The following is a 21,103-nucleotide window of genomic DNA, read 5'->3' on the forward strand; positions in this document are numbered from 1 at the left end:
ATAAATTGGGCACATTCAACATGACTGTAGGATAAGAGGTCCAGATCTGATGAAAGCATTACGTATTAAGGGAGCAGTGAGCTGGATCCAGTCCATAAAGCAAAATAACAGATGTTCAAACAGTAATAAGGCAACGTGAAATATGAATAAATTACAGCCCCCTTGAATAAAATATACGCAATAAATAGAGGAGGATGGGCCTTTGTTATTGCTGCAATCAGTTTCAGAGAGCAGGCTGCAGACCCTGGGCCAGTGTGACAAATTGCCACCTTGCTAACAATCTGGCTGGCTGAAAATGGCCACCGCGCTGGCTTTGATGGGATGGCATGCTGAGTAAGACTGCAGCGGTGGCCCAAGTTCTGCAACATTAGCACCAAGCCCATGTTGTTTAATACAGAGCAGAGAGACTGAGAGGGCGGGAGGAGCGCTCCCAGTTATTGGTGGTTGTTAAAACAGCAGCAGCGGCTTCTAATGTGGAGGAGTATAGATAGAGACAACATTAAGTTTTCTAGTCAGCCTGTGGATAATACAGCAGCTGAGCTGGAGGGAGCGCTCACTGCTGAAGGTGTCAGCAGACCTGCTCCACTTTAATCAACAACATGATTTAGGCCAGGGAGAAGCAGGTGGGAAGACTCTCAGGCCTAAACAATCAATTACTTCAGCTGATCAACAGAGTAGAAAATACTAAACCAACTGTAGTAAACTGTAGCTGCCATGTCACACTGTTTGTGCATTCAGCAACAATGGTTTTCATTGTTGCCTCAACAAATAAGAGGAACAAGAAACGCCAAATGCAATGAGAACCAGAGCCGGCATATGTGTCAACTTACCTTTGTGTGCTGCAGTAACAATTGTATTATATAATGTCACACGCTTTGTGATAATAACATGAAAGAAAAAAAGCAACGGAAACTGCCTCCCCTCCTGCCTCAGTGGATTCTAAATTAAATTTGAGCTGATGAGCACAAAAGTTTGCTGGTTTAGTTTTGTAGGATTCATTATTATTATCTGTGGTGGCCTTAGCTTCCCATTTTAGTTATTATTATGTTAAAAAATACAATACTTGAAGCCTCACTGATATAATCCATCTCAGTTGGTCTGGTAAATGGTTTATGTGTTTTGGTTAAACGTTGGCGAAATAAGAATAAGGGTGTAGATCACTTTAAGATCGTTGAATAAAAGAGTAAATCTAAATTAATCCAAATTTAATTGCAGAGTTGCTGTGTGATTTTACGCTGCTAGCCACCTCTGTGGACTAAATGGTTTTACAGTAAGAAAACAACCGAGACCTCCTACTTTTGGTCATATCAATCTCACCCCACCAGGAGCAGCCCTGTGAACAGGAGGCAGTCACACTCACGCTGTCTTCAAGTAGGTGTGAGTTTGCCTTCAGGTTGAATGTTTCTCCTTGGATTTCTAACATAGACTGATTGCACAAGGACGGATACCCTTGGGCCTCCCCGAGGTTGGGTTCCTGTGTGGTTGAATGTGTTTGTACACGAGGGTTTTGCTTTTTTTAAAGAGAAGGGGTGTTGACTGTCAGTTTACAGACAGGTTGAGACACTCACAGTACACGCTCATGGTCATTGTGGTCTCCACAGGCCGGAAAAGGGCGGGATTCTGGGCATGACATGCCAGCTGCCTCCCGTTGTCAGAGCTCAGAGCGGTGAACCTTTGTGAGGTAACAGAAAGACAAAAAGAGTTTATATTGTGCCATACAAAGTGCTAAAGCTCAGGTAGTAAAAGTACCGATACAGTAATGTAAACATACTTCATCACAAGTAAAAGTACGGAAATCGAAATCCGACTTACAGCACAGACGTATATAGATTGTTAATACTGGTGCATCAATGTGCATGCAACATTATAGCTAGAGGAAGTGGAGATAGTTTTTACCACTTTATTTACAGTACGGTAGTTTAGTCGAGTGTTTTCCAATCTAGGAGTCACCAGATAAGTCTGAGGGGTCGTGCGATGATAAATGGGGCAGGAAAGTAGAAAAAGCAAAGTTCTGCTGCACAAATGTGTAGTCATGTTGCAGCCTATTTCTCCAGTCTTTCCTTCTTGTCAAACATTGGACATATTGAATAATTAAACCATCTGAGGAGTTTAGAGGGGAAATTCTCTTTGGTGGAACTACTAAATGTCACAGAAATCTGAAACGTGACAAAGAGCCCTAAATATACATGTTTAGGAACACAACCTAAAACGGTTACGAACCACATCTTTAATCTTTAACAATGTGTTGTGTTTTATTAGTTTTTCATGTTTTGTTCCCCCTTAAGTTCCTTCATTTGAAAATAACTGGTAAATGTAGCTCTAAAAATGACTATATTTGCCTCTGAAATGTGGGTCGAAGTAGTAAGTAGCCGAAAATAGAAATATTAAGTACAAGCACCTCAAATTTGTAATTAAGTACAGTAATTGAGTAAATATTCTTTCCACCACTGTGTTTATTCAAAAATGCACTTTATGATGTACATTGAAATATCTACTAGTCCCTTCAATGCGGTGGATTTAATGTCTTCTATTTCAAATTACAGTACAATGTCAACTGTAACAATCACACATGGCCCACTGCTGTGCACGCTCAGTGTGAATCTGAGCAGGGAGCATCAATATTGCTTAAGACCTTGGCTGCTCTGCAATAGAGCTGAACAACGTTGCAGCTCCTCAGTACCAATGATATCTCAGGATTTGACAAGAGGTTATTATCTTTGACACAGAGGAGACAAGCAGGATTAAAGTAATCTATGGCCCTGTTTAATGTATAGGCACCTGGCGAACCTGCGAGATCGGATCTGTCTCGCTGCAGGAATGTAATTTTGTGCATTTGACAGAAGCTAATTTAATCGCACAGTGCCATGTAACAGTTCGCTGTGTGCAGAAATTCATTGTGCTCACTAAGACAGAGGGAGAAAAAAATAAGAGCGGGGTGAAAACAAGGGAAATGAGAAACAAAGACAGACTTGGGGAGATTGAGGAGAATGAGTCTGGCAGGCCGGCGATCACATACGTTACTTCAGCATGCGTGTTCACAAGCTTATCCGTTGAGCTAGACGTGGTGAAAGACTCTGCACCTGTCAGCTCGACTCCATCTAAAAAGACACAATGGGGGGAAAGGAACACAAAAAGGGAGAGTACTCTGTGTGTAAATGTGTTCATGTGTAACAGAAACATCAGTGTTATTCTTGTGTCGAATGGTAAATACTGGGATATGATGGACACGTGTATTTCTGTGTGTACTATGTGTTTGTGTGTGGTACAGTAATAATACCACTGTCTCAACCCGTTTTGAAATTGAAATCAAATCAATGTTACAATAACAATATGATGTTTTATTGAACACTATAAAGATGTACATATAACAAGAAAAAGGAGAATATATATATATATATATATATATATATATATATATATATATATATATATATGTTAGAACTACAGCACAACACAACACATTCACACCAAGAAAAATAATCTCTCCTTCTCTGTTTCAGCAATATTCAGAATAATAGGTGTGACGGGGGCGCAAAAGGCAAAAGCAGAAAATGGAAACTGCTGTTGTTTTTGTAGACAACTACAAACTTGTGAGGCGTTCTCTGTACATGCAATTGTGAAGTCGATGGACATTGGATGGACTATTTCCTCCCACACTGTCTGGTCTTTTCAACTCTGCTATTTGAAGACTATGGAAATAATAGAAATAAGATATCTTAGCTGAACTTGCATTTTTATTATCTGCAATATTTTTCATGTTTAAATATTCAGGTTGCGACCTATAGAGATACCAGAATGTGGAGTATCAGAAAGGCTGTTGCCCTCTGTTCAAACCTGCCAAGCTAACCATCTCTCTCACATGTAGTGCACTTGAAAGGGGCCACTCACCTTTATAAAGTGTGATTTCAGCCATGGGCTTTGCGTCAGGTGCGATACAGGTGACGGTGTACTTCGCCCGTGCCACCCAAGGTGTTGCCATGTTCACCACAAAGTATGGCTTGGAGGGAGGAACTGAACGAGAGAATCAACAGCTCAAGTTTCATATTTATCACATCCTTAACCTAATATCCATCAGGCTAATCTTTGTTTAGGGAAAGCAGGCGCTATCACAGATGGATATTAGCCTATGCAATGATATTATAATAAGAGCTCGCAACATTTGTGAGTGACTGGAATGTCACGCTGTCAGCTGTTGAGTGATTTACTACAGCGAGGTTTGATGTTCTGTTGTCTTAGAATACAAATTGTGGACAAGAAGAGAATACAGAGATGAAATAGTGATGAAACTGATCCAGTGCTAATCTATCATAGCAAACACCAAACACTCCTCTTCTCATATCACCCCTGAGCTAAATATGTGCTTTCTGGACTGATCAAAGCAGTATTCACTTCTCCACTGTTCTACTCTACAGTCCTTTTATCTGACCATAAATAGGAATTCCAGAAAACAAAACAAAAAAAGCTGTTAACACAAGGGACCGTAAATAGTTTGGCAGTAAATTGAGAAATCTGTCACCAACTAAATATCAAAGAGATTTCTGCAGATCTGTGAGCCACTTTTTTTTACCAAAACTATCAGTTCAATCATGCACACGCTGCAGAAACCTGATTTGTCTGTTGTGCCAGCTTTTAGGGAGTGGGTGAGCCTGTAGAATCACAAACCATGGTTACTGTTAAGGTAGTTTCTTTCATCAGAGATCAAGTGCAAAGGCTGCCTGACTTCAGAGATCGAACAGGGAGTTGAACATACAGGAAAGGTACATGTGTGTGAGAGAGACATGAAAGGCTCTGGCAGAGAAGTAAAGAGATATGGCAAGAATGAAAGAGTGAGTGTAAGACAAGCTGCAGAGGAGAGCAGGAGGAGATAGCTGCTGCTGAGTTCTGGGATAAATCCACTGCTAATGTGTGGCTAAACAGCTGGACCACAAGCAACCAAACCAGCCAGCCATTCAGCTTCTCTCCATCTCTTTGGCACAAACAATCAATTCCTGGCCACTAGGAGGAGCTGTTGCTGTGTGCAGAGTCGCCCATTGACTCCAGTCTGCTATTGAGACAGATGAGATGTGGCTGCAGCTTCAAACTGATTTAAAAGAAGCAATTGAATCTGTGTGGACTGTGATGGGTTACCCAGCGCACTGCAGAGGCGCAAGCTGCAATAATGAGATGCATTTGTTTGCCCCCCCCCCCCCCCTCTTCCCTGAGAAGATGACTGGGCCATGCATCTATTGACAGCCCCTGCACTCTCAATCTACTAAGGCCTGCACGATTCAACACAGGCGCATCACTTGTTGTGCTCGAGAAATGTCTGGCAGCCTAACAAATCCTAAAATAAGAATAATGATATGTTCGCAAATGAGGCAGGCAGGTATCTCATTTTTTTCCTCGCTCGCTCATGCTGGTCCTCTTATCTCTCATTCACTTCATCATGCCTCTCTTGCAGACCCCCCTCCCCCTAACTCCCTCTCCCAACTCCCAACGCTATCCTTCTTGACCACTGCAGTTTTAAACTGCAGAAGTGTGGGGGAAGGTGTGTTCCAGCTTGCACTGGGAATAAAAGCCTGTCATCTATCACATCAAACTATGTGACCCAATCAGCTCAGTCAGGATGAACATTTGTACAAATGTAATAGCACATGTAGGACCACAACAAAACACTCTATTCAATTTAGTGGACATGCACTCAGAGCAAAAAACAGACAGCAAACAAGCTGTTCTCTGAATTAACTCTTTCTGCCCCTTCTTTGTCTAATTGCCTGTCAGCTTTGTTATATTGTCTCCCTGTCTCTTGTGCTTTCTAGCCCTATCTCTCTTATTAAGGTACATATATGAACACAATAATAGATAGGCACGCAAAGACTTGCTCCTGCCGCACAGACGGGAAACAGTGAGCCACAAAATTTGATTCATTAGACAAATACAGACGGATGGATGGATAAGGCAGATAAGAAGCAGATTAGCAGACACACATCAATATGCATATCCACCTATCTCTCTCTCTCATTCACATACAGATGCACACACTCTCGTTCCTCCTTTGCACACAAACACCCAAAGATAAACTCAAGTCTACAGTGCATGCAGATTTGCATGCACAAACACACTGACACAGGCGAGCGAGTGTGCAGACAAGCTACTTTCATCTCACTTCAATCTAAAAACAGGCGCCAGAGTGTGTGTACAGTCTAATGTGATACCAAGCTGATTCTGTAGAAAATATTGGAGGAGACCCAGAGGATAAAACAGTCTCTAAAAACCTTATTATGCTGAATTAAGAAAATAATGGAGCCCAGAAGATCAGACTTCTCAATACCACACAGACACAATTCATCAGTTTTATCTCTGGAAGACAAAGATTGGCTGAAGCCACACATCCGTGCACATGTACGAGGATATATTTTTATACTAAAAGACACACATTCACAAACACACATACGCACACATTGTAGGTCTCAGGTGTGTGATCTCTGGCAATAAAACAGTGTCGTTTTGTTCAGCTTTCCCTTCCCTCTCTGCCTCCCGTCTGTTCTCGGGGAGAAGTGGAGCAGCAGCCCTATCTCCCCTCGCCCACTGTCACACCACTCCTTCCTGACCCACTACTACTGTCACTGTGATCTGTTGCTTTACATAACAGTTAAATACGTATTTATCCACATTATTTCACACATGCAAGGATGGAAAATATACCTTTTGATTGATTCAAAATGAAAAGGAGAGCGACAGAACATTTCGGTCTCATTTGACTATTTAGCAGGGCTTCCTTTGCTAATTGTCCATCACTGTTATATGCACACCGTCACACCAGTGTATAACACACCGTCCTCTGATGGGGTTATATCTTGGTCAACTGTCAGAACTTTCCATGAACGAAGATGAATAAAGTCACCATGTTCTGCGTTGCTTGTGCCCCCATTTATAAATTGTTCCATTATTCATAACAAGGAATCGTAAAATGAAGGCTCATTATATACTCTTCAAGTGCTAAACTCATTAGCTACCGCAAAAACCACACCATAGCCCTGGCTCCTAAAATGTCCTCTAACCTCCAACCAATACTGATAATACACTTACACACATGGGCACACACTCTCTCTCTCACACACACACACACACACACACACACACACACACACACACACACACACACACACACACACACACACACCCCTCTGTAAGAACCAACCATGGCAACTGAATGAGTAACACAGTCTAAAACCAGAACACATCAAATAAGTGTTTTTAACATGTGCAGGAGGCATCTGTACAGGCATGCAATGCGGTGAAGAAGAGAGTTGTTCATTAATAGGCTTAAATGCTAAGGCTAATGGTATAAACCGAGACACAGGATGTGTCAGGTATGTGACAGGCACAGTACAGGGTAAGTTTTCGAAGAGGAGGGGGTTTCAGCGGAGTGGGTAGAGGTTGTTATTGTCATGGATTACTCACTGCCACTTGATCTGCCTATTGCAGTAATCCCCTATCTAAGCTCCGCAGGAAGGCAAAAACACACAGGAGTTATGTTGCACCAATGGAAATGTCTTGAAAACATCTCTTTGTAAGCTCAAGGATGGGGCTTATTGACATTTTTACCTCCGTCCCTGCTATTCACTGCCTGTGGTGATCCATCTTGAATTAGCCAGTCATGATAGCATTCCCTCTGACCTAAGAATCCAATTATACGACCAGCAATCTCTGTTTTGTTTTCACATTCCTCCCCTCTCCCCCACTGTATCTCCTCATAAAGAGTTTATAGTGTTTTGATTTGATGCAGGGTTTGATGGGATATGGCCATGGTTGACTGGCCAGGGGTATGGGGCCTTGGGAGCTGTAGTTCAGTGATGGAGAAGTCTATGGGGAACTCATCAGAGACAGTGCTCTTCAAAAGGATGCACAGTTTCCAGTCCCAGTTCAGCACTAACAGGAGATTGAATTCATCAGCTCATTATCAAGCCCCAGATTAGTCACGTATTTTGCATCAGTTGAGTTGGTGGGGTGGAACAAATGACCCTTTAGGACCAAGGCTGAAGAGTGCTTTTTAAGGCAGTTGCTTCACTCTGTGCCCTTTGCAACAGTACAGCTGCAACTGTCCATCTTAAAAAGTCAACAGCTGGAAAGTGTTCCCAAGACACTGAACAAAAACACCAGCAGAGACTCAGATCTGAGCATGTCAGGCACACAGGGAAGCAGTAGGTCTCAGTCACGGTAAATACGACTACCAGTGATCCCTGATGCAACACAAACATAATTCCCACACATTTTGACCTTTTCGACAAAGCCGAAGGCAATCGTGTTGACTTTGTGTATGTGGGTGCATATGCAATAGGCATCTCAGAGGTAATAAATGTGGGAGTCAAGCCTGCTGTGGCTGCAGGTGTAGGCCTGCTGTAGGACATAAGACTGCTGCAGTGTAGAACAGAACGTAGCCTTTCAAAGGAGATGTCTGCGGTCTATGCCTCTTCGTATCCCACACCACCCGCCATCCCTCCCACCGGCCCATTGATGTCAGAAAAACCTGCTTTCTTCCCAGAGGAGAGTGAGGCTGCTATAATCGCCACGGCAACCCCCCCTTCTGAAAAAGAAACTCTCTCCATGGTCACCAAAGAGAAAGCCGGAAAGCGAGGGAGAGAGGGAGAAATTGTGCAGAATGGGGAGGGGGGTGTAAGCAAATGAAGTGCGCCTGGAGAAGAAAGGGTCTTTTAGAGTCCTCTCCTTGCCACATATGGGCTTGCTCCCACAAGCAAGAGGGATAGGGAGAGAGAGATACCAGGTTGTTATAGAGTGACAACAGGTGGTCTAATGTAGTCGCACAATTACATCTATTCCAGCGCATGTCTGAGTAGGAACTTTTCAATCACTTCTCTTGTAATTTATTCCTGTGAAAGGGAGAGACATAGATCGCCCCGAGGGTTGCCAGGGAATCCGGTCTGTTTCTAAGACTTTATATTGTGTAGCTGCTGGTTAAAGCCATAGACCTACTGGAACATGTGGGGATGGCAGATTGCTTGTTAAAGAAATAAATAACGTCAGAAAAGTTAGGAAAATCGTGACTTTCTTCATGTTTCATACATGCTTCAAAAATACAATTTCGCATCAAGGAAACCGTTGAGTTCCGCTGTACCAAAGACATTTTAAATTGAATGTCTAAATTCAAGTGTGCTTGGCTTCAAATGCCTTATCTCAAGCAAATTAAAGCTCTTTATCAATAGAAAATGAATAATTTACAGCTCTTTATATGCTGATTATCGGTCAAGAGGTTGTGTGTGTTACTGGAGTGTTGAGGGAGCTCATTGTGCCTTATATACAGTACATACATCAGTTTGTAAAACCTCTTACCTAACATACAGTGATTGAGCAAACTCTCGCAGATTGAATGTAAAAAAATTGTCCAGATATACTACGAGTGCGAAGAGGGGATGAGATTTTTTTTGTACAGTTGTGATTCCTCCCTCTAGAAGTTATTTCCTTCATAACTAACATAATTTCCTCAAGTTTGAATAATTTCCTCAGCTAGAATAATCAGTGTTTGTGATCCATGTTGACTTCTGACTGGAGGGAAGACATTTTCGATTTTGAATATAGGAGATAAAAGGTTAGAGGTGAAGTAAGTGCGCGAAAAATATGCAAAAATAGAGTCAGGTCGAGTTTTCTTTTTCTTTTTTCAAACAAGCAACAAGTTACTTAACCTGTTTGCAGACACACAGGTGAGTTAGGACATCTTCATTAATGTCCTAAACAATCTGATGTTTGCATTGCATCTAGTTAAGAAGAACAAATACATATGTATATGCCCCCACATCCCCTCTGTTCACACTCTCCATGGTTGTGCTCACTTAGCATGTTGACCCAAACTGCAGTGGAAATGATTGCTTGACTGCTCTCAGACTGGCCCGCTTGACATTCATAGTGGGCTTCATCTTCCAGTTGGGCCTTCTCAATCTGAAGATGATACTGCCCTGAAGAAGAGAGGGAGAGATTGATAAGACACATTATGTTGTGATAAGTATGTGCTCACTAAAAACATTTAAATAATAACAGAGAAGAAAAGCTCATTTAGCTTTCTCCTCTACTCCCCACTGAATATAACACTCGCTGTTCAGAGTTGTTGCATGTGTATCGATAAATACCTCCTGCAAGCCCTATTTCTTCTTTGTTGATTTCAGAGTGTCTGAATTATAGGAAATTTTCAACATGGGAAATGGGAAAATTAACAATAAAAGCAATTTGTACAATGACAGTCTGGCATTCAACTCAATACGGTAAATGCTCTACTGCTGACGTTTGGGTATTTGATTTGATTATAAATAAACTATTTTTTGTATCTCTGTAAAATGGAAACATCTCACTTGTTGAGAACCTCCTGCTGCAGGCATTTCCATTGACATGCAAGCGGTTGTCTATACTCAGGCATTTTGTTTCAGAATGACTTTCCAGCATGGTAAATGAAATCCAATCCCAGATTCACAACGCCGACCGAATAAACTGTCTATTAATTGATGCCAGGCAGAATCTTTCTCTCTGTATCTCTCTTCTGATAGTCTGGCATGCCAACATGACCTGATTTGTTTGATGCATTGCCATTACCTGTGGGGATTAGATGATGTTCAGTGTTGGTTTTCAAGCTCCTGATTCTTTGGCTCACAGCTTACTAACATGTACAAAATAGTATCTTGGTTTGACAACCACCCAGGCCTAAAAATGCAAGTGTCAAGTAAGCTGGCAAGATAATTAATACCAACCAGAAGCAATTTTCACATCTAAGTTATCATTGAGTGCAGAGAGAGAGGCATTGAAGTTATTAATCATATTCCTCTTTCCTGGAATTACTCACAAATAGTGCAATCAAGTTGCAGAGAGTGTGTATTTATGGTAGGGGAGATGTCGAACGGCTACATGGCAATTTGTTTATTTGTCCATTACTCTGTATTTATTTCAGCTAGGGCCGTCATATTTTTGGGGTACAGTATATCTACATAGCCATTATGTCAGCAGCAGAGTATATTCTGCCCTCTGCCAATCTGCATTGGTGTAATGGCTTTACCGCCATTACACGAGTAATTGAGAAAAGACAGTCCCTATACTGTACATATTTTTATATTATATAATTTTTCACATTTGCTCTTATTCTTCCATTTTCTTTTCTCTTACTGTGTTCATGTATGAACCGTTATAAACCAAAGCAAGTTCCTTGTATGGGAAAACCTACTTGGCAATAAACCAAATTCTGATTTTGATTCTGAATGGAAAAGGAACGGGAGGGAGAAAACTAACGGGTGTCAATTGTTGATCTCGATTCAAAGAACCTTTTTGCAGCATTCAGTTAGCGGAGTATAAAGAATATAATTGCTCTCTCTTGCCTTTTTTCCTAATATGTAATATTTCTAAAACAAGAAGAATCCACAAAATGCCACACACGATGTGAACCATCTTTTCCCGACGCTGTTCAATATAACACACTTAGGAGTTTATAATATTTGCTTACAAGCCTATAAGGTTTGTTAAACTTGATTAAACATCTTCATTTGCAAATACATTCTAGTATTGCCTAAATGCCACAGACTGGTTTACAACTTTATAAATGTTTGATATTAGTTAGCTGATATTTATTAAGAAAAATATGCAACACTTGCAGTACATGTGATGTCATGTGAACACTATGAAAGTTTTCCCGATTGACTGGCTAGATGCCATGTAATCAAATTACACCATCACTGAAACTAAATGAAGAAAAACTCTCTTGATGCTTTGGTGCCTTGAACAAACTGTTTCATCTGTTCCTCTGTGTGGTTGTCTTTACTGCACATTGTTGCACACAGATGCATGAAGTCCTATATCGAGCCTCATGTCCATACACATTTACATTATGGCTTCCGTTTGAGGAAACTAAGGGTGCTACTTCTCCTGTAAGTATATGTTGAAATCAACGCTGGCCTCTTCTGTTTTTCTGAATGTGTCATTTCAGGCTTTTTTAAGTATCAATAAACATCACTGATGGTGACAATCAGTGAGAACTGGTGGAGTATCAAGTGCAGTCAAGTGCCATCTTAAATGATTTAGCTCTTTTTGTGCAGTGTAAACTGATTGCAAACATCATTCTGCATTTCTTTTGCTGGTAAAGTGTACCTGTGCTGATGGGTTGTTTATTCATAAGTGTATGTTTGAGTGTTTGACAGCTTGTGTGTGTTTGTGGTCCTTATGTTCGTGTGTATACATTCTTATTTAGTTTTTCTTGAGGTAAAATGAGGCAAAACTTTTTTTTCTAATCCTGTACCTGCTGTAATGTTTTCTATAATTAGCTCACTGATGACTAATCAGCTGACAAACAACATTTTAGTCTTTTACCTTTGTTTTTGTGAAAACTCTAGGCGTTAAAAGGATGGACAATGTGTGAATGAGCATCTATGTAGTGTTTATGTGTCGCTGGCGGTCTCCCACACTGTGCAACAGTGAAGTGCGGCTTGTCTAGTTGCGGGCTGATCAGGAACAGATGCTCTTCTCTTACTCGGAATTGCTGTCTAATTGGCTATTACTTTTTATAGACTGTGTTGCAGATTCTGCAACACACTTTATTCCCTGCCACATTTCACTGATTTGCTGACACTATCGCTTAATTTTTTTTCTCTCTTCACATGTGAATGACAGTGAGGGGGATGTGTGAGAGGCTGTTGACAATCTCATCACCTCCTCTTTCCCAGATGCTCCCAGTATAGAGAGCCAGTGTCCCATAAGGTTCCATAATGTCTGTGTAGCTTTATTATAGCACTTTCAAGCCATAGAAACAACATCATCTCATTGACTTTTAGAGTAGCAAACATCACGTTACACTGCTCTTGCAGCAGCACTTCACAATTTAACTATATGAACTATATGTCACAAGAACATAGAAAAGTAGGACAAATGTAATACTGACAGCATGTTACATGGTACAACATAGTTTCATGTATCCTTTCCCAATTTATGATGACTAATTCTGGCATATTTTTAGTCATGCTTTTATCATACAAGTTAATTTCTTTAGCTTGGATAGGTCCACCAAAGCCCAATAGGCCATATACCTTATTTCGTGAGAATCCCTCTTTACCTCTCTTGGGGTTTCCAGTCATGCTGTAGCGTTGAAAGCCTGGCAGGCTTCTCTGTGGTCCCAGGAGGAGGCCATCTTTCACCCACTGCACAGTCCCTGAGGCCCGCAGCACCTCACACCTCAACACAGCTGTGGCTCCCATCCGCACAGTGAGGTTCCTGGGCTCAGACCTGAAGGCCTGCTGGGCCTGCGTGCCTGGAGACATAAAGGAAGTAGGAGCAAAGGAGTTGGAGTGGAATAGTAAAGCAGGGAAGGGATGTGATGGGCTTTAATGTAAAGAGGTGGAGAAGAACAAGGGCTGAGTATTTTTGAGGAGTGTGATGGAGGAAATAAAAGGAGTAAAGGCAGCATGACATAAACATACACCACAGGGATGCTGTGGTCTTTTCTGAGAAGGCATCCCATTGTGTCTGGTCACATTATTCATCCTGGCATATGTTTTATTGATGGGAAATTGCAGTGATACGGTCCTGAAAATGAGTCAATAAAGTAATTACTGTGAATTAAATCCCCCCTCAGTCATGCAGATAGGGTATTGGGAGAAGGGAAAAAGCATGGGGTATCAGAGACCTCGTTCACCTGCGGTTTTTCTTCAATGTCGATGTCCCACCAACTAATTCCTCCCGGGAAGAGTAATGATTATCACTTTAATCCCCCTTGTTTGTCATAGGTGGGGTTGGCCATCCTTCAGCCAGGCTCTTAGGTGACATTGTGGTGCAGTGCATTTGAGTCAGGAAGGTAACCTTAAAACAGGCAGCCTAAGAGCCTCCAACACTCGGGCTAAGAATATTATACATAGGGTTTATGAATACATTCAGTTCAAGGAGCCAAATGCAACCGCATACTCCAATTGCTTAATATCTAAGCGTGACTCTCGTTTAAACAATGCCCCACAGAGAAGCCAGCAAGTTTCCGCTAGGCTGTTTGAATCTTGACCTTCATTGAGGCAATGACCAAGTTGTTTGTGAAGTGCATGCTCTGTTGCATCTGACAACATGAGTGAGAGGCAGAGCTCTCAGATCAAGGCTGAACCAGTCACCTCACGTCAAAAATGAAGGGCAAAATTGGCCATTACAGAGGATGCATACAAACAACTGAACACAGGATCACATTTGCATACAGTTTACATAAATGAATACTCAACAGCGATCTACAGTGGCTTCTGGAATAGTTATAGGCTACTATTATTCTGAGATATAGAAATACTAAATACCATATCAAAATGTGGTGATAGGACTTCTCATGAGAGGATGTAACTTTTACATTAAGCACAATCTTCCTCTTACAAGATGAATTCTTGAATCCTGCTCAGTTCATTACATTCAGGGGTTTTTCCAATAAAGCTTTAGCCTACAGTAGCCTACTTAGTAGTGTAAGACAGTAAATGGGAAATAATACTGTGGGACATTTTCTTTGTGACAGTAAGCTAGATGGCTTGCTGAGAAATTGTATAAAGGGTTATAAAAAAGGGGGGAGAAGAATAATCTTTAGTGTAGTGTGCGTCAGTGTAGTGTTGTTGTTGTTGTTGTTGTTGTTGTTGTTGTTGCTAGCCTGATGTGTAAGTTGAGAAGAAAGCTACATAAAGTTCCATAAAGGCTTATCTTCGAAACCTTTGATATTCTGTACAGTTGTTTAACAGAAGAGGAGTTAACCAAGAGCTAAGGAACATTATTTTTTATTATTACCTGAAGTAAATCCGCACACTAGCTAACATAAGCTAACTAAAAGTAAGTTAGCTTATGGTAGCTAGTGTTAGCTAATGTTAGAACGCTTTAGAGAAAGCTTTTCTATTGATGTGTAACTGTTATTTCTGACTTAATGGATCTTCTCTGCTTGTGTTACTGTTAGCTTACATTTTAGCATGTCACAGATTTAATTTTAATGGGGTTTTTTCACAGAAATAAAATATGTTGATAGTTCACCATGTTTGTTGTTTCCTGCTTGTGGTCGCACTCCCCCACTCTCTCTCCTCTCCCTCAGTCAGGCTGCCTAATGATGATGTCTATGTCTTTAAACCAACGGAGTCAGTTGAAATGAAGGGGGATTCAATGTTCCATTATCATCAATTGGCCATTATCCTACATTTTGCCACTTGTGACCACAGTGTTGAGCTAAAGTTTAGAGAAATGTAGTCATTCCCTTCACACATTACAAGTATTTGACCCATTGTTGGTATTCAAATATTAATAACTATCTCTTTGAATAAACTGACTTTACACATTTGCACAGTTATTCCATTTGAAGGTCCCAGTACAGTCCCAGGACTGCAGCAGCTAAATGGAATGCAGCTATCATTAATTAATTGTATTAATTGCAGCTGGACTTTAATGCTATGATCTGTCAAAATGTCTGCTGTGGAATATTGATTTCCATTCTCTCTTCAAGAGTGGATATCTACAATTATTTATGCATGCAATTTTTCAACTCTGATTTCTACATTAAAGGTGTCTCTTGATGCAAATATTTGTTTAAAGCTAAATGTTCCTCTCCTGCCATAAAGTAGAAGCAGATATGATTGAGATTAATATACCATATTGTTGGATCACTTGGGTTATGTTAAGTCCATAAATGTATAGTTACCATGGAAACTAGTCAGGAAATACTGTGCACATAATACTCAGTAGCAGAAGTGAGATTATGTTGGTATTTTTCATTTCTTGTATAAATTAGTCAATGCTGGAGGTGAGATTAAGAGGGACATACAGAGTGTATAAAAACCGCCACGGATAACATGCACAGCACCATACCGCTCACATTGGACAGATTTACCTTGAGCTAAAAGTCACTATGGTCACATGGAGTAACCCTATTGGCAATACTACAGGCAGTATTCGGATTAAGTAATTTGCATAAAACACTAATACCCTGAGACTGAGTTTCCCCTGAGACCATGAAAAAATCGGTTAACAAAATGTGTTTTTCTACCTGTTCAAAGAAAGAACGGTCCCTCAGCGAAAGAGAGTAAAAAAGATGCAGCAGGCTGGTTTTCTATTTGACTAAGCAATAACAGAGGAAGGTAACAATGATGATGTTAATAGTTGGTCTTGTTCACCACTTTAATTTGCTAACTGATGTCTGATTTGCAAAAAAAAATAATAAGTTGAAAGGAGAACCCTATATAGAAGCCACAGTAAGCCCCTTGATACTGCAGTAGATGTGGTATCTTAAACAACATTTTTATAGTATAAAATACATACTTGAGAAGGTGACCCATAAACATAAACATACAATAGCTATTAATTTACAAGAAAACATCCTTTAAGGCTTTAATAAAGTCAAGGTTCCCACTGCTTAGCTGAATGGCCTGAACACGGATGGTTCTTGAAAAGGCCACAGTTACTGTAAGGATAGCTCCATGGTGACATTTGATTCTCTTACCCAAGATGAGACAGAGAAAGGGTAGAGCTGAAGGAGACACAATCCATGCTGACAAGAAGTCCATTTCACCACTGACACCTGACCTTCGACAATCCTGCAACAACCATGGAAAAAAAAACTTACATGAAATATAAATAACATAAAACTCCATGTACCTACACGATGAATAAAATAGGCATTTGCTTTTCAGAGGCATTTGTATTAAGTCCAGCAGTGTTGTATAGGAGGCTATCAGATTAAAATGAGTCTATTTAATGTGTTCTTTTTTATTTTTCTAAAGTTTGACTTTCTGACACTATACTGTAGCTTGTGTTTGCTATTTACAATTCATTTTCGCATCAAATCTCACAAGCTTCTGACAAGCACATGATCGAAACACATTTACAGCAGACTTTTCAGATCAATCAATCAATGAATCAGTCCATCAATCCTGCATTAGCATGCAATGAAAACACACAAACATCTTTAAAAAAGCCACATGGCAGGTTAAAAGGTCTTTATTACAGTCTAATAACAACTTCAATGGAAAACAACGGCTGCATGGAAAGCAGGAAATGCCTTCAAAGATATAGATACTGCTAATTGATAAATAATGTAAATGATGTGAAACGTGAAGTGATTAGAAAGTGTAATCTTCAGAAACACATAATTGGATGTTTTCAAAAAGCTTTAAGCAAGGTATGTTTAGAATTAGTGTCAATACAGGAGGTGACTCACCATGATCACTTTCCTTCTGTCAAGAATATTAGTTGCTCGACCCTTACAACTATCATAGCAGCAGCATATTGTATTTGCAATGGCAATAATGTTTGCTAGATGCCTAAACTATACCTCAACATTACGGAGTGACATATTTTGTTATTTGGGCATGACGACTTGTTGAGTAAACGGGCTAAAGCGTGTGTTTGGCACGGCCCTTTAAGAAAGTCATGTCAAAATGTGTTTGTGTGTTTGTGCCAGGTTATTTCCCATAGATACATGCCATGCCAATCATTGCCCATGCTCTTTTTGTGAATGGATCCCAGGGACAGTTTGGAATTAAGTCCATAGGCCGTGCTGTGGGTCTGTGCACATTGCATCCAATACTCTTCTTATTTGACCTGGAACAGCCCTCTGTGTATTTTAAGTCAGTTTGTAATCACTTCAATTTATCTGCTGCAGGAGTGGAACAAATAATAGTGATTTACTTAATTGAAAACTAAATATTTTCTCATCTGAATAGACAAAATGAATTGAAGGCAACAGCTCTTTGACGCATCTCCCCTCAGTCGATTAGTTGCACTCCAACAGGCTTTGATAAGAATTAACTCACACTCAATTATTTTTTTCACTCTCAAAACGTATTTTGCGTATTTCAGAGCCCCATTTCTGGCAAGTATACTCTTTGAACACACAGGAGCAATTACTTCCCTCTTCAGTGAATAGAAATACTTTTCTGAGGTTAAAAGTGGCCATCTTCACATTTTCTTTGTCTCTTTTAAGGCCTTGTGTAGGTAAACACAAACACAATCATTATATCCTGCCTAATGTTGACATGTCTTCTCGTATGCATGGCAATTTACAGTTATCCATCTCAGTAAGAAACACTGGATTTCTTTCATATGTCAGTACAGTACAATGAAAACAGTCAGAACTGTATCTCCTCCTTTGGGATTTAGAGCTCAGGTACAGCAAGTATTCCCTGTGAGGAATATCATCCCACCACCACACACACACACACGCACACACACATTCCGATTACCAACACAAACAACCACCTTAATTGCTTTCAAAAATACAGGCAGTTGCAAGAATATTAACTGACTGATACATGACATTTGTATGACAAATCTGCGATGGTGTACCACTTGTGAGATGTCATTTAATGGTTGCTTGAAATATAACATTAGATAAATACCACGCTGAATGGCAATTTAATTTGTCTTCAAATATAATAAAGAGCCATATTTTACTACAGCAGCACTCATTGCCACAGGTTCCTTTGACCTTGTTCTTCACGAGCTTCTTACAAATGCAAATGAGAAAGTTTGATTTGAAATTTGATTCGCTTTCAGAAACAGGGCTGCCACTCTCCCCGCAAGGGCATTAGAAGCAGCTGAACCATTCAGCGTGACCCCGACAGGTAAATTTTTAATGGCGTCTTTCATAACATCATCAAACGACTCAATACACTCAATCCTAGACCAATTTAACGTGAAACCCCATGAAATCAGTCAATGTGCAGAAAATGAAGTCTCAACCCTGTGCAGCCTTCCATTTCAGATGTGGTCCTACATCTTAATACCAACCTAACTTCTTACCAATCTCACCAGTTGCCTGTGGCTCCAATTACTGTAGCTTATAGAAGCAGCATTGTGAACCATCACTGCTTTAACACTGAACTGCTGATTAGGTGCGTTTCTAAAAGATGCAGATTAGATTATCAACACAATCTAATCGCATGAATCATTGATTGTGCATTAAAACATGTCATTCTTTAAGCAGTATGATTAAGACCTAGCTGGATGTGCTAAACACACCTCAGCCTCGAGGATAGACGGGATAAATCATACGTACTCAGCTTGGTCCAGCAGTTCTCAAGCTTGACATGTCCGGTGCAAATCCAAGGCACTCAACAACAAAAAAAAAGTTATGTGTTCGTGTGCTTTGTCTCCACTCTCTTCAACTCAAAGTGTTCAAGTTTACTGGATTACTCTGACTTCGCTACACACACTCACATACCTGCTATCCCCAGGAAAAAGTTGAGAGACAGAGAGGCAAAACCTTCTTTCAACCTCCACCAACTCAAGCACATCTGCCTGCCTAGGGTGCACAGAGAGAAAGAGGCAGGCAGACAGACACGCAGAGAGGGGGGTATCTCCTTCTTAAAGCCAGGAATCTTTAAATAGGTGTGTGGATTTGCATGAGAGAAAGAGAGCTGTGCTTACCTGTTGAGCGACACCAAGGCTCAGGAGCGTCTTTTTGTCTTCCTGATCTACAGATGGCTCTCTGAACACAAGTGAGCGACGGAGGTGTTAAAGAATGCCAATGGGACTCCCCCTTCTCTCACTCCTTAGTCTAAAGGCAGAGGCAAACAGAAAGAGAGCGAGGCAATAGCGGAGATTGAAGAATGAAGCAAGGCGTGCATATGAGAAGTGTTGGTGGCGGTGGTTACAAGGGGGTCATCTGAAGAGTAAAATAAATGACAAAAAACAATAACAATGTCATAGCTCCCCCGTAGAATTCAGAGAATGTTTATCCTTTTAAGGCTACGCAGTGAACAAAATGACCATTAGAAGGATTTTTGGACCTCTTGTTTCAGCGGAATTTAATAAAAAGCTATAAAAGCATAATAAAGTTGCAGTGAGCTAGAAATAAGAGCGGAGGAACATGCCTGTAGTTTCTTTCTATTCTGCCTCTGCGGAGTATTCATGGAACACATTATTTAGCATTTCACTGTGCCGGGTTTGAAGGAGCAGTGCAGCCCTCAAAGATACAGATGCAACATGGATGTCTTCACAGCTGCTAGTTTGTAACATTTATGCTCATACATATTGAATGGAATAGAGTATCCACATTACTATATTTCCTATATGGAATACTCCTGGGGTGATCTGCTCCGCTGCAGAGATGGAGAGCGAGACAGGACCAAAGAATTCACTTTCAATAGTGGGATATTTGATTTTTATTTTCTGAATATTGCTCCCCCCCCCGTCCCTTTTGTCAATTATATACTTCCAACTGAATGGTGGCTGGAGAATACCACTATTTGCTCAGTTGAACATACTGAATACTCTTCCAGCAAGACAACTTAAAAGGTCATGTTTATTTTCCATGTGCATGTATTTTTCATTGGATCTGCTGAAAGTACAGGCTTGTGCTGTGGCTCTGTGTTGACTACATGTACAAGCTCTGTATAAACACAAAAGCAGTCATACTGCTGCATTTGTTGTTCCACTATGGGTCAGCCATGCAGTTACGATAGACCAGCCGCTGTCTTTGGGAGTAGAAACTCCCGCATCTGTGCAGCAGGCAATAAAGAAAGAATGATAATGACACATAGTTTAGTGGCACAAATTCAAGGACTGTAACCGTATGTTGTGCATGCTGCAAAGTGCAAGTGTCCAGTATAGTGTGTGGGTGTGGGGGTGTGTGTGTGTGTGTGTGTGTGTGTGTGTGTGTGTGTGTGTGTATAGTGGGTGTGTGTGTGGCCCAGATGTTAGCAGCTGGGATGTGTAGTCAGAGCTGGCCCCACAGACAGTCATTAAGCCCAGCAGCCCAGGGCTGGAAGGTTAATTCCCCTGCCTGGAGGAGTATGTAGGTGGGAGGCAGGAGAAAAGGAGGGAGGGAGGTGGAGGATGAGGAGGGGAGGTGGTGGGGTGGGAGGGAGGGGGCAATGGGAGGCGAGGGGGCTGTGAAGCTCAGCACTCAGTTCACACAAACAGCACTGTCAGCAAGAGTGGAGCCGCTCCACTGCCAGACGAAGGAAGAGGAGGGAGAGAGCTGGGGCCTGACAGAAAGGTGGAGAGGGAGGGAGGGAGATGGACAGAGGATCTGAAGATGAATGGCGAGAGGGGAAAAGCAGGGAAGAGGAGGGAAATACAGTAAGAGGGTAAAAAGAATTCATGTCAGGAGGTTGGACAGGCAGAGGGTGAGATGAAGGGGACAGGA

At 41.0% G+C, this 21,103-nt stretch overlaps 1 protein-coding gene across 1 annotated transcript in view; it reads right to left on the minus strand.

Moving 5' to 3' along the window:
• nphs1 (NPHS1 adhesion molecule, nephrin) overlaps positions 1-19,407 on the minus strand; it is a 37,071-nt gene extending 17,664 nt beyond the window's left edge. Inside the window, exons 1-7 of the mRNA XM_029451186.1 lie at positions 19,381-19,407; positions 16,454-16,547; positions 13,076-13,270; positions 9,828-9,950; positions 3,889-4,011; positions 3,017-3,098; positions 1,569-1,672 (exon numbers count right to left, since the gene is read on the minus strand). Of these exons, the coding sequence (XP_029307046.1) occupies positions 1,569-1,672; positions 3,017-3,098; positions 3,889-4,011; positions 9,828-9,950; positions 13,076-13,270; positions 16,454-16,517 (691 nt within the window). The 5' untranslated portion in view covers positions 16,518-16,547; positions 19,381-19,407. The remainder of the gene's footprint in view (positions 1-1,568; positions 1,673-3,016; positions 3,099-3,888; positions 4,012-9,827; positions 9,951-13,075; positions 13,271-16,453; positions 16,548-19,380) is intronic.
• Between the last annotated feature and the right edge of the window lie 1,696 nt (positions 19,408-21,103).

Source organism: Cottoperca gobio, chromosome 16, assembly GCF_900634415.1.
Source record: "Cottoperca gobio chromosome 16, fCotGob3.1, whole genome shotgun sequence".
Lineage (NCBI taxonomy): Eukaryota > Metazoa > Chordata > Actinopteri > Perciformes > Bovichtidae > Cottoperca > Cottoperca gobio.